This window comes from Lutra lutra, chromosome 3 (genome assembly GCF_902655055.1).
Source record: "Lutra lutra chromosome 3, mLutLut1.2, whole genome shotgun sequence".
In the NCBI taxonomy this organism is placed as follows: Eukaryota; Metazoa; Chordata; class Mammalia; order Carnivora; family Mustelidae; genus Lutra; species Lutra lutra.
This window is the reverse complement of record NC_062280.1, coordinates 13,292,121-13,319,014: the sequence shown is the minus strand read 5'-3', so window position 1 is coordinate 13,319,014 and position 26,894 is coordinate 13,292,121. Positions and strand designations below refer to the sequence as shown.

The window sequence follows — 26,894 nt, the reverse complement described above, 5'->3', positions numbered from 1 at the left end:
GTGTAGAGGATGGCTTGGAAAGGGAGGGACTGGCAGTACAAAAAGTTAACATGCTGTTAACATCATTCCTTTCAAATACGGATTAAAGGTACTTACAAATAATAAGAACAAGGAAAATAACTCCTAGATTTTGTGAAATCCAAATCTAAACAGAGTTAGTGTCTTTTGTCCCTGAAGCAGGGTCTCCCCGTAGCTCAGGGGGGCGCAGCTCTGGGGTTTCTGGGACTGCCCATCCCACGCATCAGAACAGATCAGGTTGGATGTGGGAGTATTACACACGAGGGGTTTTTTAGCTAAGTCGGATCCCAAAAATCTCCCTCAGTGACCTCTGAGAGGGGGTCACTGGCAGCCCTCAGCATGCTGTCCAACAACAGAAATCCAGCTGCGTAAAGGTAAGGATCAAATCGGATCAAACTGCATTAGGTCACTTTTCTGAGGATTCTATCCTGCCAGTCAGCCCTGGTGAACCAGGTAATTCCATGCTGGCCACCTAAAGATTACATTCCCGGGGAACCCTAACTGCATTTCGGTTAGCTGTTAAGTCTGGGTTTGCTGACGTGGGGTTTAGCACAAGTGACTCTATTCATGGGCTGCTGTTTCCTTGTAACAATAACTTTCAGGAGTGCGTGGCTGACTCAGATGGTAGAGGGTGTGACTCTCGCCCTTCGTGTTGTGTGTTCAAGCCCCAGGTCATGGGATGGGGGGGTTTTGGGCAGGGATGGAGGGGATAGAGTTACTTAAGAAAATAAGAACATTGTTAACAGTACCTTTTAACAATTGTACCTCACATTCTACTCCGTAGGAGCATATCCAGTTAGCAGGAACGTAAAGCTGACAAATTCTCACAAGAACCAGGAATGAGGAATCAGCCGCTCTTTCACAGAAAGGAGGATTATGGTTTTCTTGACTGTCTCCCAGGACTTGAACAACATTCTCTTATTCTGAGGCCTAGAGTGAGAAATTGCTTTCCTCATTCCCCACCTTCTTATGCCTTCTAAGATCTCTGCACTGCCCTTAACTCTGTGCTCCAGATTGAACCTTTGGAATGACATCGTTAACTTCTTTTTTTAAATGCTTCGCTGCAGGGAACCAAATGATTCCAGGCTGAAAGCAGATGAGCGACGTGCAAAGACGGTTCATTCTGCCACGGTTTTTGAACCTAAAGTTACGATGTTACATTTCTTTTAAACGTTCTATATTTTCTTATTACTCTAGGCTTTCTAAAAACTTTTTCATCAAATCAAAAATAAAATTAAAATCATAAAATCATACCTACGACGATAAATCTCTAGCTATTACTGCAAAGCCAGAGAGTTAGGCTTAAATTTGAATGAGAATTAGGTTGTACTGAATCCCATTCTCTCGCCTTCCCGCCATCCAAAAGAAAGGACAGAAAAGTAAAGCAATAGCAGCACTTTAATCAAAATTAAATTAAGCATAGTGTTATGCAGTTAAAGCATCAGTCACAAGGGAAAATGAGTTTTTTCCTCAGTGTGAAGGTCGGTTGTGGCATTTGTTTGCCCATGTTTCTCCTGTCATCCTTATTGCTCACTTCAAAATTCACTTCAGTAAGGATGGTGAGAATATCTTCTCCCCTGAAAAACAACACCACTGTGACCATCTGTGGGGAAACAACACCAGCTGTCCTTAGGGACAGGCCCCTTCCCTCAAAACATCAGGCATTTGAAATCCTAAGTTGCTAAACTAAGACATATCAAAGCCTTCCAGGTAAAGGAGTAGCTTCAGAGCTTAATAACTTAACTTTGGTTTACTCAAGATCTCGAATGATCATCAGAAACTTCAGGGTCAACATCAGATTTGGGCTCTTTCCCTCCTAACCTGTTTGTACCTTACTCTTCTACGTACGATGTCACTTACCCTGTAATGACCTCAGTGCCCCCCCCAAAACATCAGCACCAGCAGAGTCTTGATGATTAAAATCAACCTACATTAATTTCCTGAACTCGGTTCAGTTAAAAAAAATAAGTCCTTGGGCGCCTGGGTGGCTCAGTGGGTTAAGCCGCTGCCTTCGGCTCAGGTCATGATCTCAGGGTCCTGGGATCGAGTCCCGCATCGGGCTCTCTGCTCAACAGGAAGCCTGCTTCCCCCCCGCCCTCTCTCTCTGCCTGCCTCTCCGTCTACTTATGATCTCTCTCTGTCAAATAAATAAATAAAATCTTTTAAAAAAAAATAAATAAGTCCTTACCTGATGTTATATCTCATACAACTTGTGTGACCGTTGATCACATCTGGCAAGGGAAACCCAGTGTCCCCTGCAGCTGCTCCCCCCTTCCTCGCCAGCCTCCCTAGCAGGTGAGCTGGGCAACCTGTTCCTCTACCTCTGTAGGATTCAAGGTCTAACTTACAAACGGAAAAGATGGTATTGATGTTATGGTTCAGTTCCTGATCGGCCATGGGAAGTTCTCATTCTTCATACCCTTACAGCACGAAAAGCTACAGAGCTAGAAGAGGTCTTGCTATTCACCCGTCGGTCATGTGTGCCTCTGGGTGAACTATGACTACAAAACCATCATTTAACTAAAGGAAGCAGCATAGGGTATAATAAGTGAGGGAAGGATATTTTCCTCACATTTTGTGGCTTCACATCAGGCCAAATTAGTGGGAAAATAAAGGGTTTCTACTCTTTGGTACTCATCTCCCACAACACATCAAGAGGACTGATTAGCTATGATAGAACTTTAAGAGCTGGAGGATGTTAAACACTGAAATGGGTTATTACCTCGTTGGAAGACTTCCGAAACTAGTTGAGTTGGCTCAGTCGTGTTTCTGCCTAAAAACAGAGCTGGACTGACTTTACCATCATTCCCTACTTTAGGACACCCCAACTGTCCTTTCGGGCACTAAATAAAAGAAACTGTGCAGAAAGTGTCTCTGATTTTTCCAGCTATGAATATAAAGATGTTAACATTTGCCCCCCTCTCCCACTTTGCAACTGAGCTGGGAAGTACAGCTGTGTCATAACTAGAAATTTAGAAAAAATGAAGGACAGAGTAGGCAAAAAATACCTAGGACATCTTTCTCTCAGGCTCTGGCAAAGCGTCTGGATATACCATGTTCCCTCCATGGGGTTTCGGTAGGAAACACAATTATTCACAGTGGCCATCCCCAGCAGAAAGTCAGCATCGTCTGGGATATAGCTCTTCTGACAGGAGTCCGATTCATAACAGGCTTCATTCTGTTCGGAGTCGGTCTCAACAGCTATCCCTTTCTGGTAGTTATCCCCTTGACAAGCCTGAATAAAAAAGATTTTGGGCTTGCCTGCAAGGGAAGGGCACTTAGAACCAGTGAAGTAAGAGGTCAACTCATAGATGGGGACTTCCTGTCCATCACAGCCATAGATGATGCCCTTGTCTCCATGGGAGAGGATGCAGCAGATGAAGCAGTCCCTGGTAGTGTGGTCCATGCTTTGGTAGGATTTGAGAATGTCACAGATTTTCTTAGCTGTAGAGTCTCTGAAAGGCACAATCTCAAAATGAAGCTCACTAAAGGTCTGACACAAAGCATCTGAAAAGTGAAACGAGACAAGTCATATTACACAACAATAAGTCTCAAACCTCAGTCCAGAGCTAGAGAGAACATTGATCAGATTAAGAATCTGAATCAGAGCTAAAGTACAAGACCTTTTATAACACTGGCTGATATCCATAGTTTTCTAATATTGATTTTGCCCCAGCTGAAAACACTTCCAGTCCTGAGGCAAATGAGAAAGGGGAGAATGCTACTGTTGGCCTCCTTTCTTTCCTCAACTGGTCTATAAGATGGGTGAGATATTATTTAGGCTTACTATTAAGCCAATCTAAATAGTAATACTACTGACATAAATCAGAATAAAAAGCAAAAAAAAAATTAAGATTCATACTTGACCTTGAACTCTCTCAAAATTGTGTAACAAAATAAAAAATATGAGGGGCGCCTGAGTGGCTCAGTCAGTTGAGCGTCTGACTCTTGCTTTCAGCTCAGGTCCTGATCTCAGGGTCATGAGATTGAGCCCCACGTCAGGATCCACATTCAGTACAGAGTCTGCTTGTCCATCTCCCTCTTCTCCCCCCACCCACTTGCACTTGCTCTCTCAAATAAATCTATCTTTAAAAAAAATACAAGATGTGAATGTTCAAAAAAATCAAGTACAACTAAAAGGCCTATTACAAAAAAGCTATCCCTTCTCTAACTCTCCCTATGACCCCATCATATTTTATGAAGGCAACCACTTTCAACTTTTAACAACTATTTTTCAGTATTTACCTCCATTCTGTAATGAATTTGAGCACTTTGCTATTGATGTTTTTGTATAGTTATTTACAACTTTTAGTTGAATCAATAGTACTATGTAAACATAATATTATTTTATTATGTTTCCTTTCTTGTTAAATTTTTTGTCTTTCCTGGAATTAGTAAGTGCATTATTTTTTCATTGCTTTGTTTTCATATGCATAACCTTATTTTTTGTTCAGGTTCTCTAAGCTCTAGTCAAAATCTTTCAACATTTTCAGGGTGCCTGATTTTAACTAAAAATTGTATATATTTAAGGCGTACAGCTGATTACACAGTGAAGTGATTACCACGGTCAAGCTAATAACATATCTCCTCACGTACTTAATTACCTATTGTGTGTGTGTATGTGGGACATATATAAGAGCACCTGAAATATACTCTCTTAGCATATTTCTAGTATCCAATACAGTATTATTAACTATAGACATTACAGCTTACATTAGATCTCTAGATTGATTCATCCTCCATATCTGCAACGTTCACCTACCCTTTGACCAAAAGACCAGAAATGCAATAAACTATTTTTTTAATAAACATTTTTTCATAGTGGGGCACTTGGGTGGCTCAGTCAGTTAAATATCCAACTTGATTTCAGCTCAGGCCATGATGCCAAGGTTGTGACCTGGAGCCCCACATTGGGCTCCACACTGGATGTGGAGCCTGCTTAGGAGTTTCTCTGTTCCTGTCTCTCTGCCCCTCCCCATTTGTTCATATTCTCTAAAAATAATAATAAGTAACCTGTTTTGATAGTAAACGAATGGAAATCAAAGGCGTGAAGTCTCTTCTTCAAGACCAAAGTATATGACTATGAGTGACATCGTCAATGGGCTTAAGCTCTGTGGCATCTGAAATCTTAGATCTGCCTGAATAAACTGTTAAGAGAACATCAGCAGAGTCTTGATGATTAAAGTCAACCTACATTAATTTTCTGAACTTTATTCGGTTAAAAAAAAAAGTCATTACCTGATGTTATAACTCATAAAGACCATTTACAAAAATATATTGGTTGGGTTGGGTTCTTTCTTTCACTTTTAGGAGTAGCCATTTCTATGTTCACATGCGAAAAATTACTTTTTCATCTAATTTTTAAGTTCTCCTAAGTTTTCATTTAACTTGTAAGTTCTTGTAAGTTCTCTTATAAGTCGCTCCTCCTAAAGAGGCTGAGCAAAAGAATTTCTGACTAGTTTAATATTAGAAAGTGCTATTTCTGTCAAAGACTCGCAATTTCATCTCCCCAACTTTTATAAATGCAACTTCTGTATGTGGTCTTGATCCCAAGGCAATGTTTCACCTAATGTTTCACCTAATTCTACAGAAGCACTATTCATTAAATTGAATTAAAAGCAAAGCTTAGGGGCGCCTGGGTGGCTCAGTGGGTTAAAGCCTCTGCCTTCAGCTCAGGTCATGATCCCAGGGTCCTGGGATCGAGCCCCACATCGGGCTCTCTGCTCAGCAGGGAGCCTGCTTCCTCCTCTCTCTGACTGTCTCTCTGCCTGCTTGTAATCTCTGTCAAATAAATAAATAAAATCTTTAAAAAAAAAAAAAAAAAAGCAAAGCTTAGGGATGCCTGGGTGGCTCAGTGGGTTAAGCCACTGCCTTCGGTTCAGGTCATGATCCCAGGGTCCTAGGATGGAGCCCCACATCAGGCTCTCTGCTCAGCATGGAGCCTGCTTCCCCCTCTCTGCCTGCCTCTCTGCCTACTTGTGATCTCTGGCTATCAAATAAATAAATAAAATCTTTAAAAAATAAAAATAAAAGCAAAACTTATTGTTGTAGCTTTTTATCATAAGTCTTTTCCTAAGATTTGATATTTTATCTCATATACATTACTTTGATGAAAAAATTAACTTAAAAAATAGGAGCAAAAAATTAGCAAATATATAAGAATGTTCTTCACTTCCACAAGGAAATATGGTTACATCTATTCTTTTTTTTCTGAAACATGAGGCCCTGTTGGTAGAATTTTTGTTCTCCCCTTTTGGTACAAAAAACTTAGGTATTAGAAATATTTCACTTCTTTTCAGGGTTCTACTGTACCTGCATCCAAGTCTGTTCCATTCCTATCCTTAATGCTGTGAAGTTTGGGCACTTGCTTCCGTGCTATGCTAAAGTCATAATTGTTAAAGATCAAACAATATCCTCGAGGTTTGCTTTCCATTTGGTAAACTTTTTCCGATGTCTGAAAAACAAAAATCCAACCCAGGAGCTGACTCTGAGGGTCAAACACTTGAGATGTGACCAATCAACTTCCTAGGAAACAGTCAAGCTGTCCCCTTAGCCAAACTGGGATGCAAGGGCACTTCAGCAGGCCTCCCCCAACTTGACGTCGTTTCTCTGGTAAACTAGATTCCACCCGTTCCCTTGATACAGGATCCCCAGACTTCGGCCTCACAGTTAGTGTGTAAAATCTGGGTCCCAATACTTGTGCCTCTTGAACTCTTGGCACGTGTATTAATACTGTTGTCATCATAACATACTTTCATGACTTGTTCTTGTTTCTGCTCAAGGCAGCTAACATTTACAGCAGGAGCTAGAATTTATTAACCTGTGAGTGCTCGATCAGGAATTGCTGAATGATGAATGAATGTATTCATGCTGTCTTTGGGCTGCCTGTCGGTCACTTTGTGATTCCGTTGGCCATCTAGTCAACTCATCTAGATATCTGGGCTAACAGCTGAGGGTCTGCCCTTCACACATGACATAGCACGGTCCCAGGACTTTGAGAGCCGATGACTTAATCTGGCTCTCAGGACCACAGTGACTGGAGGAGAGAGATGGCCTCGTCGGGCGTGCCTGGCTCTGTTGCAGGTTACAGTATCCAGACTCTAGTACCTGACAGTGTCAGTCAGAGATGGCCCCGTGTCCTGATTTTCCCAGGGCTGTTTCAGTGCTGAGATACTCAGCATCTATTGGGAAATCCATGCAGCTCCTCAAGGTAGAGACAAGAGCTCCACACTAAGGCCTCAGATTCATAGCTCTGCTACATCATAACCTTAACACCCTGTGCAGGTTACCTAATCTCTCTGCTACTCCATACAGTTAGCTGCTCAGTGGGGACGACATAAGGTAGGGTCCTTTGTTACTTGCAAAGAGCCACGTGACTTTGGCAAATCCTTAGTTTTCAGACCTAGAAAGGTCGGTAATCTGCTCAGGAGCCCACCTGTAACTTGTCTCTCTCAGCTTAATTTCAAGTCTCCCCCTGGACTGAGAACATTCAGGGTTTCCTCTGCTTCCCACTACAGAGAAGAGTGGATAGGCTAATGAATCAGGATGTGGTTGGTCAATCTTTGAAGGTTAATAGGTCAAAGTGGTTGCCTAGAAAGGCAATTCTTACGCGGCTCATCGAGATGAGAACAAAGAGACCACCAGATCAGGAGCCTTTGCTGCTTACTCCTAAGTCAGCGTGGAGAAACGGTTTCAAAATGTCAGCCTAAAAGAAAAGGCTTTGCTTTTCCCATGCCTGCTAGACTTTTCTCCCAAAGTCTTCTCCCACTTCGGCTGAGGTGGCTGCTGAAAAGAGGCTTCTTGCTTTCTCGGCCCTCCAATTATTCCAATGCCTTTGTCTTTGGTTTTAAAATAAAATTTTAGGGGTGCCTGGGTGGTGCCATAGGTTAAGCTCTGACTCCTGATTTGTGCTAAGGTCATGAGATTGAGCCCCACGTGGAGCCTCACGTCGGCCTCGGTACTCGTTGAGGAGTCTGCCTGAGATTCTCTCTCTCCCTCTCCTTCTGCCCCTCCCCTACTCACATGCTCTCTCTCTCATATGTAAATAAATCTTTAAAAAATAAAATGTTAACATTTTTTACTTCTGAAACTTAAAAAGTCACATTTTAAATTTGTCCATTTCCGAACATTTTCTATAGTTCTCGAAATTTCCAGTAAGCTTCTGCCCCTTACTAGTTTATCCGGATGCTTAAAAGCTGAGGAATGCTAGAACCAGAATCTGCAATGCAAAGAGAAAAAGGAGTCCGAACTTCCACACACCTCTGATTCACAGTTCTGTTCTCTTGGAGAGTCCGACATTGGCGGTACCCTCAGGGATTTCTCCCCTACAAGCAACTGAGACATATCTGGAATGAAACATAGCAGAGAAGGGATTTGGGTAAAGAAACACAGAGCCCCCAGGATATCATAAGGTCCCTTTTAAAATGAAAACTCAGACTACCTTGAACATAATATCCTTGCAGTCCACAGGAAAAAAAAAAAAAATCTTTTGACTGGCAAACTCCTCACCTATTTTAAACTTGCCAGCCCAGGGCTGCAACGTTTAGGTCTCTTGACAACAGGCGTATATATCTCTCAATGTGTAAAGAAGGTAACAACAAGTAAGCACTGAGCCATCCTGATTTTAGGACAGCAAGGCCATTAAGACGTGGATGTGTGAGAAGGTTGTGAGAAGAGGAGGCAATAGGGTATCAGTTAGTAAATGAACTGAATAAGTCTTAAATACATATTATGCATATTACCATTTGAAATTTCATCTAGACTTCTTTGAGGGATCATTGTTTGCTCTGAATTAAAAAAGAAACATAATCTGATTAGAAACTCTCATGACATACAGGGATTTGTCAATTTAAGAATACATTTTGCTAATTCACAGCTGTCAAGTTATTTCTACCTTGGCTTAATTCTTCATAATCCGTGATTTTCTTCAGCAGGCTCCTGTTTATTTGGTCACAGATTCTTTTCAGGGTGTCCAAATTTCTTTCCCCGAGGATGACCCTCTTCTCCATCTCTATGAAAATATCAAACAAGTTCTAGAAGGAAGAGAAATAAAGAAATAAAGATTGAGCCACACTGGCTTTTCGATGAGATTTTCTTTTTCTTTTTTTTTTTTTTTAATCCGCTTTCTCCTAACAGTGGGCGTACCCTCCCTTCCGAAGCTGACCCTCCTGACAGGCCATCCTGGTCCCCTAAAGCCAATAGAGCACTAGAGGAGCAATTCTGTCTTTTCTGGCCCAGGAAGGCAGAAATGAGAAGGTAGAGGAAAAGTGACATCCGTTGTCACCCAGACCCCAAGCCCTGTGCTGCAAGCCCCCGGGGACACCTTTAAGTGACATCTGGGAAACAGCTGGGGGTGCACGGCTGAGACACAGTAGCCTCCAGGGACCACGTCTCCAGACCTGACGCATCTCCGGCCCGGCGTCCTCGCACGCACGCATGCACGCACGCACGCACGCGCACGCATAGAGTTCCAGGCCCCACGTGATCTCAGAGCCTGCAGAAGTGGGGAGAGGTGTCCAGCTCACCGCCATCTCACCCGCTTTGTGGGGGGAGGGGGGGTCCCGCAGTGGGCTGTGCCTCCACCACCAGCCTTCCCTAGCTACTGACTCCGCCGTGCGCCTCACCATTAATGTGACCAGCACTTCACGGTGTACGAAGGAATCGTGTCTGCAGCACAGCTGTCCGACCACTCTTTTCTTCTCCCCCCCCACCCCCCGCGCTGAAAAGTGAGGGTCCAGGTTGCTTTTGCTGGAGGAGCCCTCTCCGCAGTCGCAGTGGTCCCCACCGGCTGACTCAGCCTCAGGACCAAATCTGGGTGAAACACCAGGTCTTACCAAATCATCGTGCAGTTTACATCTAGAGATCTCCTGGCTCAAAAGAAACTTAAAGGACTTCAATTCCAATTTGCTTACATCTTCTGAAATCTGAAAAAGCATGACCCTGTGGTGGGAAATGGAGACGCTTTAGAAATGGTTTCCCAAATAATTTCCCATTTGATAAAAGGAGTGGCAGTGGATTTGATTCCGGTCCCCTCCCCTTGAGATAGACAGCTAATGACATTATTTGTGAGTTGAATCCTTGGAGAGAGGCTGCTGCGGTGCGGTGACAGGCTACTGATTCATGCCCCGCTACTCCACCCTTAACAGAATTAAGGTCCACTATGACGTTCATTTCATTTCAGTTAAGTGAATTGTGTTTTTCCTTGGTCTTTCACTATAAAATCAAGAGCTTGTTGCAGTAGGGAGAGAAAAAAAAACACAACTTTTTGTTTTGGAAATTATGCTTTTTTTTTTTTAAGGATTTTATTTATTTGACAGAGATCACAAGTAGACGGAGAGGCAGGCAGAGAGAGAGAGGGAAGCAGGCTCCCTGCTGAGCAGAGAGCCCGATGCGGGCCTCGATCCCAGGACCCTGAGATCATGACCTGAGCCGAAGGCAGTGGCTTAACCCACTGAGCCACCCAGGCGCCCTGGAAATTATGCTTTTCAAAATGTAAACTAGATCATCACTTCCTGTGGGTTTTTTTTTTTTTTTAAGATTTATTTATTTATTTGAAAGAAAGAGTGTGTGTCTATGCACAAGCAGAGGGAGCAGCAAGCAGAGGGAGAGGGAGAAGCAGGCACCCCCCTGAGCAGGAGGTACAAGGAAAGGGTTGGATCGCAGGACCCCGGGGTTCATGACCTGAGCTAAAGGCAGACACTTAACTGAGACGCCTTGGTCTCCTGGATCCTCACTTCCTTAATTACAACTTATCAGTGCTCTCCTGGCCATCAACTTTAGTATGAAGGCCCAACACCTGGTTCTAGAATACAGACGGTTGTGCACTGAGCCCAGCCCACCTCCTCAGCTTCTCTAGCCACTCCTCACCACCAGCCCCCATCTCCTCTCCAAACACACCCAGCTGCCCTGCCCCGACCCCTTTATGCTGTGGTCCTCACAACCCCATCCCCTTGTCCATCTGCAGACACAAACTCACCCACTAACAGCTCAAGTACCTCTGTAAACTTGTAGGTAATAAATACACCATTGGGACATACATACTAAGAATAATATGAATAAGTTTATCCAAAGTGCTTAAACCAACCTTTGGCAACACACTGACTGTTCAATATACAACAGGCATTATTATTTCTTAATCCATAATGGGTTCTTGGGATATGTCTGTAGAAGGAACAAAGGAATGTCTAATAAGTCAGCAAAACTTCCACTATTGTGGTGTTAAGGAAAATAACACAAAAACATGCTAACTCCAAAGTCAATTAGAATATTAAAATTCTGAAAATAAAAATAGTATAGAAACAGAAGTTTCTCAGTATTATCATCTGCTTCATCCTTCCTCTCATGGAATCTCCACCCTAGAAGTATTTCTCCAAAGTTTTCTCAGTTTGGCCAAGATTGGGTCCAGCCAAAAGTTACCCACCCTTTTAACTTTATTGCAAGGTATTTTGTCCTATCACTTTCCTTATTACTCGAACCTACTGGCTTTTTTGTACCATCACTGTCTAGAAATAAACCTGGGTAGTTTATAAGATACTGACTTTATAGGTAGCAATTATAATTTGAAAATAAACATGTCTAGTGCTTTCTAATAAATTCAAAGGGTCCACTCTAGCATACTTTTTATTTCCTGGCTAATACCCAACAATGATGAATAATGGTAGATTGTACTTGTGCTGACCCTTTTGTTTCCAGGCTAATGTGTTACATATTTAACAGACGGGGCCACCTGGGTGGTTCAGTCAGTTAAGCCTCTGCCTTCAGCTCTGGTCATGATCCCAGGGTCCTGGGATTGAGTCCCACATCGGGCTCCTTGCTCAGCAGAAAGCCTATTTCTCCCTCTGCCTGCCATTCTCCCTGCTTGTACCCCCCACCCCGGACAAATCAATAAATAAAATCTTTTTTTAAAAAAATGATTTTACAGGGACGCCTGGGTGGCTCAGTTGGTTGGACAACTGCCTTCGGCTTGGGTCATGATCCCGGAGTCCCCGGATCGAGTCCCGCATCGGGCTCCCAGCTCCACGGGGAGTCTGCTTCTCCCTCTGATATTCTCCTTGTTCATGCTCTCTCTCTCTCAAATAAATAAATAAAATCTTAAAAAAAAAAAAAAGAAAGAAACGACCACACTGTTTAAAAAAAAAAATGATTTTACAGACAGATCCTCCCTTCTTATGGACTCAGCCTTCCAACAGAGAGGTACAGGTCATTGTCTGGCATTGACAATTTGCTTTAGCCTTGCTTACAGGACAGAAGGAGTGCAACCTTCAGAAGACCAAGATGGTGGACACAAGATGAGACCCTCCGGCTTTCCTAGTTCTAGGGTTGTTGTTTTTTAGGATTAATTACTGTCTTAATGAAAAGAATCATTAGGAATGTGTCATAATTGCATTAAAACAAAGTTATCCAATATTGAATAATATCTTCCCCGACTCTCCTCCCCCATTCATGTCCACCCTGGATGGGCGAATATGCCTTTATTTGGGAAAAGGATTTTTGATGAGATAATCTTGTTAAGATGAGGTCACGCTAGACCAGGGCTGGCCCTAATCCAATGACTGGTAGCTTTCAAAGAAGAGGAAACTTGGACGAACAGGCACAAAGAAGAGACTGGAGTGATGTATCTAAAAGCTCAGGAAGACCAGGGATTGCCGGCAAGCCCCCAAACCGAGGGGAGGAAGGAACAAGAAACAGACTCTCCCTCAGAGTTCCAGAGGAACCAGCCCTGTTGACACCTTCATTTCGAACATCTAGCCCGCAGAACTGTGAGAGAATGAAGGTCTCCGCTGCGGTAAGCCACCCAGTTTGTCGGACGCTATCACAGAAGCCTTAGGAAACTCCCACACCCAGCAGATCTCTTTTGTCACTTAAAACGCTCAAGCTTCAAGCAGAGAAATGTACGGTGAGGAACATGCTAGAATCTCCGGTCTCTGACACTGAGGACCAGGGCATAAATAGGCAGGGCAGGTGGGGTACAGTGGCCTCCAGCCCTGGCTGTGAGGACTCACCGTCACACATGCCGCCATTACTGGCCAGAGAGATGAGGCCGTGAAATGGGCCACAGCTAAGACTTGAGGAGAAGCTTTCGGAAGGGAAGCTACAAACAACGTTGAGGAGTGTCTGGCAACAGGGCATGTTGGAAGACAGAAGCTGGTGCTGTGTGCCTGTCTTTAAAGTCTGTTACCTCTATAATCAGTCCTCCCTCACAACCCCAGTGCTGGTCTCTCTGCCCGTGTTTTAACAAAATCACCTTTTTGCACCAAAAACCAAAAAAACCTGAAGGTGTAACAGAACATGGCTTGTTATCAGCCCTGGGGATCCGCAGTCCCACAGGGAGGGAGGGGCCCAGCTTCAAGGGGGGCGGCAGGACACACGACTGAGGTCACCACCGTTCTCCTGGCAGCCGCAGGACACACGGGGGCTTGGCGGTCTTGGTGGGGTCCCGCCTGGGGGGCCCGGAACGACAGGCAGCACACACCCCTCACTGGAGAACTTTGTGATGCAAGTGTTTCAGGATGGAATAAAAAAGCCCAGAACCCCACTGAGAATTTCCGCAGCCATCCGCGAGCAGGTGGGAGGGGGATTTCGGAGAAGCAGCAGTGGGCAAAGCAATGACCTGATGTGGACATCAGCAGAGCAGAGGCAAACAGAAGCAGACAGAACAGAGGGAGAGAACGTTCAGCAGACGGCTGTTTTCATGTCAGCAACCTACAGGCTGTGTTTCACTTTGGAAACAAAATTTCCTGCAAGAAAAACCGTAAAGTAAAATTTACGGTTTAACTTTTTTTTTCTGATTTGTATACAAGATCTCTAAATTTCTTAATCTGGCCCTGGTGGGACATCTTCGAGGCACTTCCAAGGTCCTATGACACAGACACCCGCCATCGGCCCCATCCGCAAAGATGTGTCCTTCGCACCCGCGCCTCCCGGGGCCTGAACTGTGGAGGTGGTCCCCACCTGTAAGCAGAGATCTGGGCTCTGCCCGGGATCCGAAGCTCTTGCTCCATCTCCTGCTTGCTGGTGTCCAGGTAGGTGACTAGCAGGTCCAGTCTGTTGATCCGAAAAAGCAACTCCTTTAAGAAGGACAGGTTGTTTTCCTCCAACAGTCTCTTTTCCTGGAGTCTCTGGAATAACATCAGGGGATCCTTGATGGGCTCCTGCTTCTTCTGGGGGATGTAGTCCATGCTCAGGAATTTGAGGGAGGCCAGCTCGTCACTGTCCAGCTGTTCTCCAATATTATAGAGGCATTTACTAAAATTCATGTTGCCCAAGTGTCAGGAGAGGGTTGTGGTAGCCTAGGTCAAAATACAATCAATATTACGTTCAGACGAGGAAGAGAAGTACCGCTCACCAGTGTGTTTCTTCATGAAGTGTTATTATCTCTGCTCTACACCAGACATTTTACTGAGGACACCGGGAAGACAAAAACAAACAGCACATGTTTCTGCTCTCAACTAGCTCACTATTTGGGCAGGTAGATACACAAATTAGCTAACAGTCAGAGAGTTGTGACCAGGGCACTGAAGGAATAGAGAGGAAGGAACCCTAACTCAACCAGGGAGAAGGGTTTCCTGGAAGGAAGGCGCCTTCGGGAAGGCGTGGGGATCTCCTGCAATTCTCGCAGGAAATAATTTATGCAGAAGAGGGAGGCGAGAATGTTCAAGTCAATTCAGGCAGGCGCGAGGAGCTCAGTAAAGTAACCACGGAGGGTCTAGGATGGGGAGTGCTGGGAGAAGGGATGAAGCCGTGGCCAGGAACCATTTACAAAGGGCCTCGTACTCTGGGGGCAAGGGCTCAGGCTTTGTCCTAGATGTGATGGGGAACTAAGGACTGTAATGTCATCCAGTTGGGGACTCTTTTTTTTTTTTTAAGATTTTATTTATTTGACAGGGACAGCAAATATTTATTTATTTGACAGAGGGAACACAAGCACGGCGGGGGGGAGCTGGAGAGGGAGAAGCAGACTCCCCGCTGAGTGGGGAGCCCGACACTGGGATTACCACCCTCTTAGAAGGCAGATGCTTAGTGACTGAGCCACCCAGGCACCCCATGAGATTAACATTTCAAGTGTGGAAGATGGGGGCTCCTGGGTGGCTCAGTCAGTTAAGCATCTGCCATTGGCTCAGGTCATGATCCCAGGGTCCTGGCTGGGCTTCCTGCTCAGTGGGGAGCCCGCTTCTCCCTCTGCCCCTCCCCCATGCATGCACTCTCTCATATTCTCTCTTTCTCAAATAATTTTTTTTTTATGTGTGGGGGATAGATTGGAAGGGCAGGAGGCTAGGGAAGTGATGGGGTCTGACTGAAACCATGGTGCCAGGAAGACAGGATGCAGTGCCGTCCCCCAAAGGCCTCGGGATCAGCACTCACAGCAGATCAAGGCCCCACGACTGGAAATGAAACCAAGTCAATTTTGTCAACCTTCCAATTCAAACTGTCTCTGAATCAGATGACATAATACCTTCACACACATGTTTGGGCAGGTATAAAAGGAGAGTGCCGGGCTTCTGGAAATCCCGGACACCCTTCACGCAAACGGCCCAGGATCTGGGATTCCTCCTCCCGTGAGCCCCCTGAGTCACACCCAACCCGCCCTGCTCTGATGGGCCCATGTTTGTGATAAAACAAGCCCCTGGCGCAGGGTTTGTACTGGATTCTTCATAGGAACAGGCGTGGGGCCCAGCTCCCTAAGGCCAGTGCCGTATCACGGTCAAAGCCAGGAAGCTTGCCGGCAGCTGACTGTCAGGAAGGGGCAGCAGTGCAACGGTTCAGAGTAGGGAGTATTAGGGTCTGACAAAACTTAGATCAGAACCCCTCTGGGGCACGGGCCCCAGGCCTGGGCTGCTCAGGTCCTCTGAGGGTTAGGGGCTCCCTCTGTAAAACGGGGATCACAACACCCACCTCCTAGGTGTTTGACTAAAGTAAGTCCTATAAGGCATGTGCAGGGATGACTAAAAATGAATGAACAAATGAGGGTTAACCCGAAAGAAGGAAACAGGTCCTGGCTGTGGGGCCCCAACAGGAACTGGGCACCTGAGAACTTCCCTCACCCTCCTGGCTTCCCACTTCCCCGGTGGGACACTCATGGGGAAGCAGTGTTTTTCCAAACTCTGCAAAGTTGAAGAACACTTGGTTGACGCCATACTTTAGGAGGTGGTCCCAGAGGGCGGCAGTTTGAGAACCTCGAATTAGAAAACCTTTAACTTCCTGTCCAGTTCCACCATTTCCTGGATCCTACAGACTCCGTGCTCCTGGGCGCTTTCCTTAACCTCAAATGACCTTAACCTGTTTGTACCTCTTTCCTCCCAGAAGCAAAGTGGCTAGGTTTGGGGTTCTTAAGCTCCCTGCAATGGCTGACATTCTTGGATGAAAACACAAATCCTGATTCTATTACTTGACATAATGAGCAAGTGAACCAGGATCCATGTATTTTCTATATCTGACGTTAAGATATAAGTATTTGGGGGGCACCTGGGTGACTTAGTGGGTTAAGGGTTCAACTCTTGATTTCAGCTTAGGTCATGATCTCAGGGTCATGAAATAGAGCCCTGAATAGGACTCTGCACTGGGCAGGGAGTCTACTTAAGATTCTCTCCCTCCCTCTCCCTCTGCTTCTCCCAACTCCCACCATCCCCTGTGTACACGGTGCGCGCGCGCTCTCTCTCTCTCTCTCAAAATAAATAATTTAATTAAGTAAAACAGAAACATTTTAATTTGCCCCATAAGGTTACGTTTTAATATTTTTATAAAGTGCTTTGAGAAACTTCGAAATTTTTAGTTTTTCTTTTTTTCCTTTTTTTTTTTTAGTTTTTCTTTTAAGAACACCTTCCCCCTCCCTCACCCACTCTGATTATGGAAGTAGTGTTTTTTGTGTGCGTGAAAATTGAAAATATAGTAAATCATAAAATGGTCACAGTTATTATCATACACACACACACACACACACACACACAAAATAGCACACATCACATATACATTTATATAAAAATCAGAATCAGGCTGCATATCCAGGTATATACACCTATTTTTTTCCCCACTTAATATTTAGAATGAACATTTACCCCACCATTAAATATTCTTCTTTGGAATATTTTTCATGTTTCTTTTTTTTAAGATTTTATTTATTCATTTGAGAGAGAGAATGAGAGAGGGAGAGAGAGAGAGAGCATGAGAGGTGCGAGGGTCAGAGGGAGAAGCAGACCCCCTGCTGAGCAGGGAGCCTGGGACTCCAGGATCATGACCTGAGCAGAAGGCAGTCACTCAACCAACTGAACCACCCAGAGACCCCTATTTTTAATGTTTCTTGATCTCCAGCATGCAGATATATCAAAATTTATTTTAAGGAATTTTCAATTTCTTTACTCTTAAAAATAATATTGTATTGAGAAGCTTTTTCATACATCCTGTGCATATCTCTGATGGTTTCTCTCTTAGAATTGGAATTATGCAGCAAAACCTTTTTTTCCCCCTTTTACTCTAGAATTTACACCCTTGTCTAGACAAGTTTTCATGACTCGAAATTAGAAGGAAGTGTTTTGGACAGATACACTTTGCGTTGGATTCCCAAAGGCTGCAGATCTTTCACAAAAGCAATCAATTATCATGAAAATACTTCTATTTAGAAAACACATCTTAAATATGTGGCTCATACCTAACAGCATATGTTCAAAATGTAGCAAACAAAGCCGACTGGACAAACTCACAGGTTCATTCCCTATATCACACCCCATAGCAACACACGTGTGCTAAACAGGATATGAGCACGGACTGTCACCACAACACAATATGCAGCCCGAAACAACTGGAAACATCCCTAATGTCCATCAGTATAGAAACGGCTAAATAAACTAAGATACAGTCAGAATACTGTGCAGCAGTTCAGAATGCACTCCATCTTCTGAAATAAAAACAAGAGCTATCCAAGATGTGTTAGGACACTAGAAAAAAGTAGAAAAAGCAATTGCAATATTTTAAAAAATGTGTCTACTTTTTAAAAAATACTCAAAGCAATTCGATTTTCAGTGGTTACAGATACATACACAAAAGCAGAAAATAAAAAGGTAACGGGGTTCTGGGAAGAGACATAGCAAATTCAAAAATTTCTTCTGGGGAATGAAGGAGAAAACTAGAACTTGGGGGCAAAGGAGTGAAGAAAGAATAGCCCTTTTCCTATAATATGGTAAGAAGAATGTATGCAGATATTCTCAGGTAGATGAAACTACTGTTAAAATACTTAAATGTGTTCTTGGGTTTGAAGTTGTGTAAGAGAGTAAGTGAAGGAGGAACAGGAAATGACAATCTTGGAACAGGAAATGACATACCAAGGGCATATTAACCAGGAAAGGAGACCAGATCAGAGAAGGAAGCAACACAACCACAACTGTGTTTTGTTTTGTTTTTCAAGTAGGCTCCACACCCAGCGCCCAGCTTGTAGCCCAATGCAGACTTGAACTCACGATCTTGAGATCAAGACCTCAGCTGGCATCAAGAGTCGGTAGCTTACTGTGGGTTGCTGAGGGGTGGGGGGTTATCGATAGGGTGGCTGAGTGTTGGACACTGGGGAGAGCATGTGCTATGGTGAGTGCTGTGAAGTGTGTAAGCTGATGATTCACAGACCTGTACCTCTGGAGCAAATAATACATTATATGTTAATTAAAAAAATAAATAAAAACTGAAAAAATAAAAATAAATTTGCAATTAAAAACATCCCCACAGAGAAAACTGTAGCCCTCCACAGCTTCATTGATGATTTCCATTACATATTCAAGGAAGAAAAAAAAGGGGGTCAGTAGCTTAACCAACTGAGCCCCCCAGGCACCCCTACATTTGTGTTCTTAAAAGAAAAGAAAGTATTAGAAGAACTTAAACTTTAAAAAAGAACTTAAGAAAACTCAGAGAACCTATTTGCCCCCAAAATAGCAGGAAACTTCCACATGCCTCTCTCAGAAAATAGAAAATCTAGTAGACTAAGTAGGAGACTCATAGATCGAAGTGACCCAGGTGAAAACTCTAACCGTATTTCCTCCCAGTAGCAAATACATGTCCTTTCAAACACATACCAAATAGTCACCAAAATTGTCCACAAAGAAAATCTTAGTATGAGATTTCCAAAGAACACAAATAGTACAGTCCATTGTCTCTTTTAGAAGGTTAACAGTGAAATTAGAAAGTAGCATGTTGATTAGAAGTTAACAATGAGGGGCGCCTGGGTGGCTCAGTGGGTTAAGCCGCTGCCTTTGGCTCAGGTCGTGGTCTCAGGGTCCTGGGATCGAGCCCCGCATCGGGCTCTCTGCTCAGTAGGGAGCCTGCTTCCTCCTCTCTCTCTCTGCCTGCCTCTCTGCCTGCTTGTGATCTCTCGCTGTCAAATAAATAGATAAAAAATCTTTAAAAAAAAAAAAAGAAGTTAACAATGAAAAATAGCCAAAGTGAACCCACCTACACAAAGGGCTATCCACCTTGAGGTGTTAACACACCGTACATGGGATTAGAACGATCGGGCAGACTTCTAGAACAAACTGAAATGGATCGTAACTGAATTCTTTACATTAAAATAAGCTGCAGATGAGTCAGAGACTCAAAGCTGAACATTAAAATACGAAGGAAAGAAACTTTGGAGAATTGTTTAAAATAATCATGCAGTGATTTAAAAAAAAGTGATACTTTCTAAGTATGACGAAAAACCTGGAAACCATTTCAGAAAGGATGATGAAAGTCCTTAAATAACGACTAAAATATTCTGCAAAAATAAGCCAGACAAAAATCTAAAAATAAATAAATCTTGTACGGGGCGGGGGGGTGGAAAAAGGATTGATTTTCTTAAAGTCAATTTTAAAAAAAGGAGAGAGAAAGATAAAGACCAACGGTCCAATGCATAAACAGGTAAAGATCATAAACACACAGTTCAGAGAAAAGTAAGTATTGGCGGCTTTATTTTTTAAAAACCGATGGCTTTTAAACATTTGAAAAGATGGTCAACTTCATTCACTGCAAAAAAAAAAAAGGCAAACTGAAATTACAAAAGACCATTTTTCAACTACCAAATTGGCAAAACACAAAACTTGCAATACAGAGTTTTGAAACTGTGAAATGAAAACAGGAACAGGTGAGTGATTTGGCCAAAGCGGTCAGAATATGAAAAGACCCCACACTTAACTTCCAGGAGTTTCTCCTACATTAGTGATGTACTTAAAAACATGTACAGAGCTCTTCACAGCAGCACTGCTTGACAGAACAAAGGGGCAGAAACCACTGTTTATCCATGGCAGAAGTTCAATGAAACCTGACGGCAATATTTAAAAAAAGGAAGATCACCGTGATCGGGTTTGTGGGATTCATACAACGATGTGGCTTTGTGTAATCACAGGAGATCCTTGAACAGAACCAACCCTCAGAAAGCTGCTTTGCTGATTGTATGGGAGGAGAGGAACTAGAAGCCCACCAGGCCAGGGCCGCAGAAAAGTCAGGCTTCCTGCTTGATTTTTTAGGGTGTGTATGTATTACTTATTCTACGTGGACTTATATGTAGATGAAAATCACCACTTCTTTTTTTTTTAAGATTCCATTCATTTATTTGACAGAGAAAGAGAGCAGGAGAGCACGAGCATTGGGAGAGGCAGAAGCAGAGAGCCAGCCCTGGCTCAGTCCCAGCACCCTGGGATCATGATCTGAGCCAACGGCAGTCGCGAAACTGATTGAGCCACCCAGGCGCCCCGAAAATCACTACTTAAAAAAACCATTTTTATTCACAAGCTGTAAAGGATCTAAACTAGGTCCCGCGGTGTCTAGCACCATTAGCTCCAACGTCTTTAAAATTTTTAAATCAGTTCTAACTAATGTTAAAATCTCCATTTACAGAATCAAATGAACCAAAGAACCAAACGAAAGTGGAATCTTTTTTTTTCCTCCATAATTTTTTCTGAAAATGTGGTTATTGTATCCATTTTAGAAAGTACAGAAAAGAAAAAAGGAAAATAAGAATTACCTATGGTAAAATAAATAAATAAATAAAAAGAATAAATTAATAAATTAAATTTATTAAATTTAATAAATAAATAAATTTTAAAAAAAGAATTACCTATAGTTCCACCATCCAACAATAATCACCTAATAAAATTTTACTATCTTTCCTACCAAGCATTTTATATACATACTTATATTTTCCCTCATATTTTATCATATCATACTTCTGAGATGTAAGTGGAATTTTCATTGGTAATATCGTAAGTATATCTTGATATCTTCACTTTTCTCTTCTATGGCACAGATTTTAAAATTTGTAAAGTACAAAATCATAGGATTGGACATGATTTACATAACCAGTCTCTGCTTACAGTTAGAATACGATCTTAAGGTACAAATCTCCATGTATACCTCTGATTATTTTCTTAGAATAATTTCTGAGAAGTAGGAACTACGGAGCTCAAAGGAATAAAGCTTCTTTAAGCCTTCTGTTACATATTCAATAGCATTTTCTGACAGTATATAATAATAATAATAATGATAATAATAATAATAATAAAACAATCCAAGGCCAGGATGATATGAGTTTGGTTATAACATGATTGGCACTCGGCTCCTGTCCTCTGTAGCTGCCTCATCTCGTTCACTTTATTATCTTTGCAATAATTAGACAATGCTTTCTAAATGACTTTTGCATCACATCAAAATGGAGAGCTGGCAAGGCCTCATTTCTGGTCCAGGTTTTACCACACACTATGGCATAACGTTCAGTCTTGGTTTGTTTAGCTCACACATCTCTCTAGTCGTAGTGCCTGGAAAGCAATTATCTGCAACAGAATTTCACATCTTTGATAACGGGCCGCCTCTGGGCACTGTGACCCACGGGTACACGGACCGTGGCATGGTTCTTGTTTTATGGGACTGAGGTTTACTGTGTAAGATCATGGGCTAGAAACTTTGTTACAGTAATATTTTTCAAAGAACGTTTGCTGTTGTATTTTTCTGATCCTAAAATATGTAAAAGTCACACTTATTCCTCAGAGAAAGTCCAGAAAAGTATAAAAAGTATAAAAAGAAAAAGAAACTCGCCATTCAGAAGTAATGCTTTGGTTACATTTAGTGGTTTCCTTCCACTTATACCTGTGTGTGTGTGAACACATACATATAATGTGTTTATATACATATATAAAAGATATAAATTTGGGCACCTGGATGGCTGGCTCAGTCGTTAAGCATTTGCCTTTGGCTCAGGTCATGATCCCAGGGTCCTGGGATCAAGCCCTGCATCAGGCTCCCTGCTCAGCGGGAAGCCTGCTTCTCCCTCTCCCTACCCACCCTCCCGCCCCACTTCTTGTGTTCCTGCTCTCACTGTCTCTCTCTGTCACATAAATAAATAAAATCTTTTATATATATGTATATATATATATTATATATATATATAAATTTGAATATTTTCATATACAATGCATACAAGGCAGAAGAAAGGGATGGGGATATAATACCGCCAGGAAATTTTCTTTCACTTTCAATTATATGATATCTATTAAATTCTAACTCCATATAAATAGATTTGTATTAGACTATATATATCTTTAATATTTTTAATAATAAATTTGTGCCCAAAAGTATTTGATATATATAAATGTTTATATTATGATATTTAAGTATTTATATCTATGTATTATCGTTGTCATATTACTACTGTGAAAAATCAGTTTAGAAACAAGCTCATAGGAGAGGTAGCAGGCTCAGATTTGAGCATCTCCCTTGAGGGTTTCAACGACAGGCCCTGCAAAGATTCAGATTGTATTTTAGTTGCAACTGGAAGTCAGTGAAGGAATTTAACCAAAAAAATAGACATGTAATCATAATATTTTCAAAGACTAAAATATAAAAAAATTTTTTGAAAGACAAAAATATTCCCCAAACTCAAAACCAGGAATTCTTAATAAACCCACTGCGATAGAGAGAGGGACCCCACAGAAAGTGACAATCAGACCGTTATGTGCCAGGGCCTGGATTTAGATGGTGTCACCTCCTTCCAGAGTCCCAACTCTACCCCTGCTTAGGCCATGATTTAATTAAAGATAAGGTCTCTGTACAGACAGTCGTACTTGGAGCATTCCAGAAAAACCTCACCTAAGCTGGAGAGGGCCTTGAGATCTAGAGTCTACGGGGCTCTCGCCATGGCTCTCAGAGGGACGACTAATTCTTATGGTTTACACACCCTCCGCAGCCCAGAAAATTCTAAAATTAAAGGTCTTTCTTCCGGGAGGCCCAACCAACCTTACCAAAGAAGCCAGTCCTGGGACCCTCACGGTACAGAGGCAGCAGCTTCTTCACAGGCCTGTTATCTCCTGAAGTGAATAAAACAAGAGTGAAGAGCCGAGAGAGAACAGGAACTGCTCAGTCTACTTCCTGTTTACGAAATGACTGACTCATTTAGGAGCAGCACCTCCTCCCAGAACTCAACAATCCGACCTCCAGAACTTAACAATCTGAAAGGAACAGGGGACAGGGTTCTGGGTGGAAAACTGGGCCACCTGAGCTTTGGCTCTGGCTGTGAGACTTTGGATGGGTCATTCTGCTTTTGCAAACTCATTACCACATTCCAAAATTAGAAAGTTGGATTGGATGATAACTAAGAACCCCCTCTCTTCCTATTTCAAGAATTTACAGATTTTTCTGGGTTCATTACGAAGACTTGAATGCTTTAATTCAGTAAATACTGACCGAGAACTTCTGAGAGATCTGAAAACTGTGGGGCCCTCATCATGGCTCTCAGAGGGTCTGCTAAGCCCCACAGTTAACTCTCAGGGTTTCCTATCTACGTTAGAATATGAGGGTCACCTCCGTGGGCCCCAAGACCACCAGATCCCACCCTCAGCGGCCTGGAAACGTCTGGAATCAAAGGCCTTTCTTGAGAGGCCCAGATTACCTTACCCAAGAGAAAAACAAATCCTAGGGTCTTTAGCATGGTCTGGGCCCTGGAGATGGAACTGCACAAAACACATTAAGCCTAGCCTTATTGCTGTGAATCAACTGAAATGTTTTCTGATGTAAAGAAATTTAAAAAATCAAACACTGCCCTTCTTTGAAACTGTCTTTTTTCTTTTCCCAAATAGAATATGAGTTTCAGAGGGCTGAGAGCATCTTAGAGCCAAGCGGATTAAAGGAGGTGTCTAGGAAGTGCCTTTCCACCAGTAGAGGGCTGGGTAACGAACCCTCCACGACCTTCACTCCCATTAGATTCTGCCCGTGAAGTCCAAGTGAGAACACAGCAACAGAAGGAAATCCTGTTAGGAGGGAAATCCTAACCTAGGAGGGATTCCCTGATTCTTGATGCTTCCTGAGCCTCCCCTCCCCCCACCCAGCATTCATTCCACTATTTTGTGGCCAGTTCCTGTGCGGGGCTGTGAGCTTCACAAGGGCAGGAGCACACCACACCCTTCACGTGTGTGTTCCCAGAACCTGCCACGGGAGAGCAATATCCATGAGCTACCAATGTTTCCCTCAAATCCACGAGAAGAAGAAAGTCCGTGGAGGGACAATGGGTCTGAATGGGGAGTTCCTTGATGGGGATGCTTACAAAGCCAAGGCATGTACGAGGTGATGCTCAGAAACTTTAATAATCTGAGAAAGACAAGATGAAGCGACATGGTACCCACTTTCTACCCATCAGATTGGCCAAGGTTTGCAGGTGGGATCCAGACCAAGGATGGATGGGCAAGTTCTTAGTTCTTCCTTATAGAGGATTGTGACGTCTGCCCGGCATGTAATACCATGTAGGGCAGAAACTGGGACCTGGCAAAACAGGGAATTTCAAGTGCCAGAGCTCTCCCTTTAAAAAAAGAAGCAGGGGTGCCTGGGTGGCTCAGTGGGTTAAAGCCTCTGCCTTCGGCTCAGGTCATGATCCCAGGGTCCTGGGATCGAGCCCCACATCGGGCTCTCTGCTCGGCAGGGAGCCTGCTTCCTCCCTCTCTCTCTGCCTGCCTCTCTGCCTACTTGTGATCTCTGTCAAATAAATAAATAAAATCTTTAAAAATAAATAAGGAAAGAAAGAAGCAGAAAGAGCAAAATATAATCCAAATAATACCAATATATAGGAACAATCGCTAATACTTACTGAGAACTTCGTAGCGCCAGGCACAGCCGCAAGCAGTTAACATGTATTATCTCATTAAATCCGCAGTACCACCTCACGAGGTAGTACAAACCCCATTTGATGCTGAGGAAACAGAAGCACAGAGAAATGACTTACTTATTCCAGTTCATAGTGAAAAAATAGTGTGTACACACAAAACAGTGATAGACTTTGCAAAGATACAGACCAATTCAGGGATAGTATCAAAAGTTTTAAAGAGGGGCGCCCGGGTGGCTCAGTTGGTTAAGCAACTGCCTTCAGCTCAGGTCATGATTCCAGGGTCCTGGGATCGAGCCCTGCATCAGGCTCCCTGCTCAGCAGAGAGCCTGCTTCTCTCTCCCCCTCTCCCTGATGCTCTGCTTACTTGTGCTCTCTCTCTAACTCTCTGTCAAATAAACAAATAAAATATTTAAAAAAAAAAAAGTTTTAAAGAGCTATCTTTTGGGAGGTAGCAGGGAGGGTAGGAAGGATGGTGGGGGGGGAGTTGCGGAGATGGCAGAAGGCGGTGGGCGGGATCTCAACCCTCTGCCCACATGGAAAAGAAAACAAATGAAGTAGGTAAACAGTGTCTTTTGGAATCTCCAAACTGATCAGGCAGGAAGAGAGACACTGTGTCTGTATTTGAGGTGGCATGGGAGATACTGAGGGAAATGTAGCAGAGTACTGGAGATCCCTCAGATTCCATGTAGCAAGGCCCAAGGGTGCAGGGCAGAGAGAAAGTCCACTCAGAGACGTGGGGCCCTGGCAGGACCCTGAGGTGTCCCCACTCCGACTGCTGAATGAGTCCAGGAAACACGGTATCAGAAGCCACTCTGCACCAGGCACTCACCTGGTCCCCCTGTCCCAGCGACATCCACAGAGCACCCGATGCCAAGACCCCTGAGCGGTCTAACGTCACAGACTCCTAAGGCCTGTCCACCCAGCCAGAGAAAAATCCCTTGAAAGAGGGTGGGGATGAGGAGAGTGTGGATGGAAACACCTCCAGGAAGAAGTTTTCTTTTACTTTCGATAAGGCCACCTTCTGCCTCCCTCAGTGGACTCACTTCCTGTTCTCCACATTCAAAATTTACTAGTGAATTCAGCAGGGCTTTAAAAAAAAAAAAAAAAAAAAAAAAAAAAACAAGTCCCAAGAGACAAGAGCAGAATCTGGTCTTCCGTTAGCAAGAAAAAAAATTCCTCAACAGAAACCTCTAGAAAATAAATCTGATTCCTAAAGCAAAAGGACAAGGATGACTCACTCAAACAAGAAATGCTTCTTAAAGGAACCGACGTCCAATTTCCAACCATTCAAAAGAGGGACTTTGGCAATTTATCAACATGTAAACTAGCTGGTTAGTGAAGTGGGCAGAGTATGCCCCCCAAAATAAACCACTTTGCATATGGATTATTTTTAATTAGAGTTTCTTGAGAAATAACCAGTGCAAGAAGGACAGTTTGAACCTTCTTTTCCTCCTGGAAGCAGGAAATAAATCTCTGATGTAAAAGGTTCCCTTCCTGTACCAGGAGTTAGACATCCTCACCACCAAAGATAGGGAAGTTAGAGCTGAGAAAACTATCCAAGCAAACCTTGTAACTTCCTCACTAATTTACTGCCCCAAGCCCAAACTAATTTCTCTTGTCAATTTTTCACAAATTTATTATTTGTCTAAAAGGTATAAAAGTTACCTGCTTGGGAGGCACCTGGGTGGCTCAGTTGGTTAAGCCTTTGACTCTTTTTTAAAGATTTTATTTATTTATTTGAGAAAGAGAGAATCAGAGATAGCGACAGAGAGCATGAGTAGGT

At 43.2% G+C, this 26,894-nt stretch overlaps 1 protein-coding gene across 9 annotated transcripts; it reads right to left on the bottom strand.

Moving 5' to 3' along the window:
* Positions 1 to 1,398: 1,398 nt before the first annotated feature.
* On the bottom strand, positions 1,399 to 26,246 carry CASP8 (caspase 8). 9 transcript variants are annotated; one of them, XM_047720727.1, is made up of 11 exons: positions 25,941 to 26,237; positions 25,094 to 25,195; positions 23,254 to 23,324; positions 13,969 to 14,306; positions 9,852 to 9,957; positions 8,912 to 9,050; positions 8,760 to 8,804; positions 8,278 to 8,363; positions 6,331 to 6,472; positions 3,027 to 3,525; positions 1,399 to 1,595 (listed from the first exon to the last, which is right to left on the bottom strand). In XM_047720727.1, exons 4-11 carry the CDS (start codon positions 14,271 to 14,273, stop codon positions 1,460 to 1,462), a joined length of 1,458 nt encoding a protein of 485 aa, XP_047576683.1. In that variant the 5' UTR covers positions 14,274 to 14,306; positions 23,254 to 23,324; positions 25,094 to 25,195; positions 25,941 to 26,237; the 3' UTR covers positions 1,399 to 1,459. The 9 variants fall into 9 exon arrangements, 8 of the variants coding, with proteins under 8 accessions (XP_047576683.1, XP_047576680.1, XP_047576682.1 ...); XM_047720724.1 differs by having other exon boundaries at positions 23,259 to 23,324; positions 25,941 to 26,236; XM_047720726.1 differs by lacking the exon at positions 23,254 to 23,324.
* Positions 26,247 to 26,894: the final 648 nt, after the last annotated feature.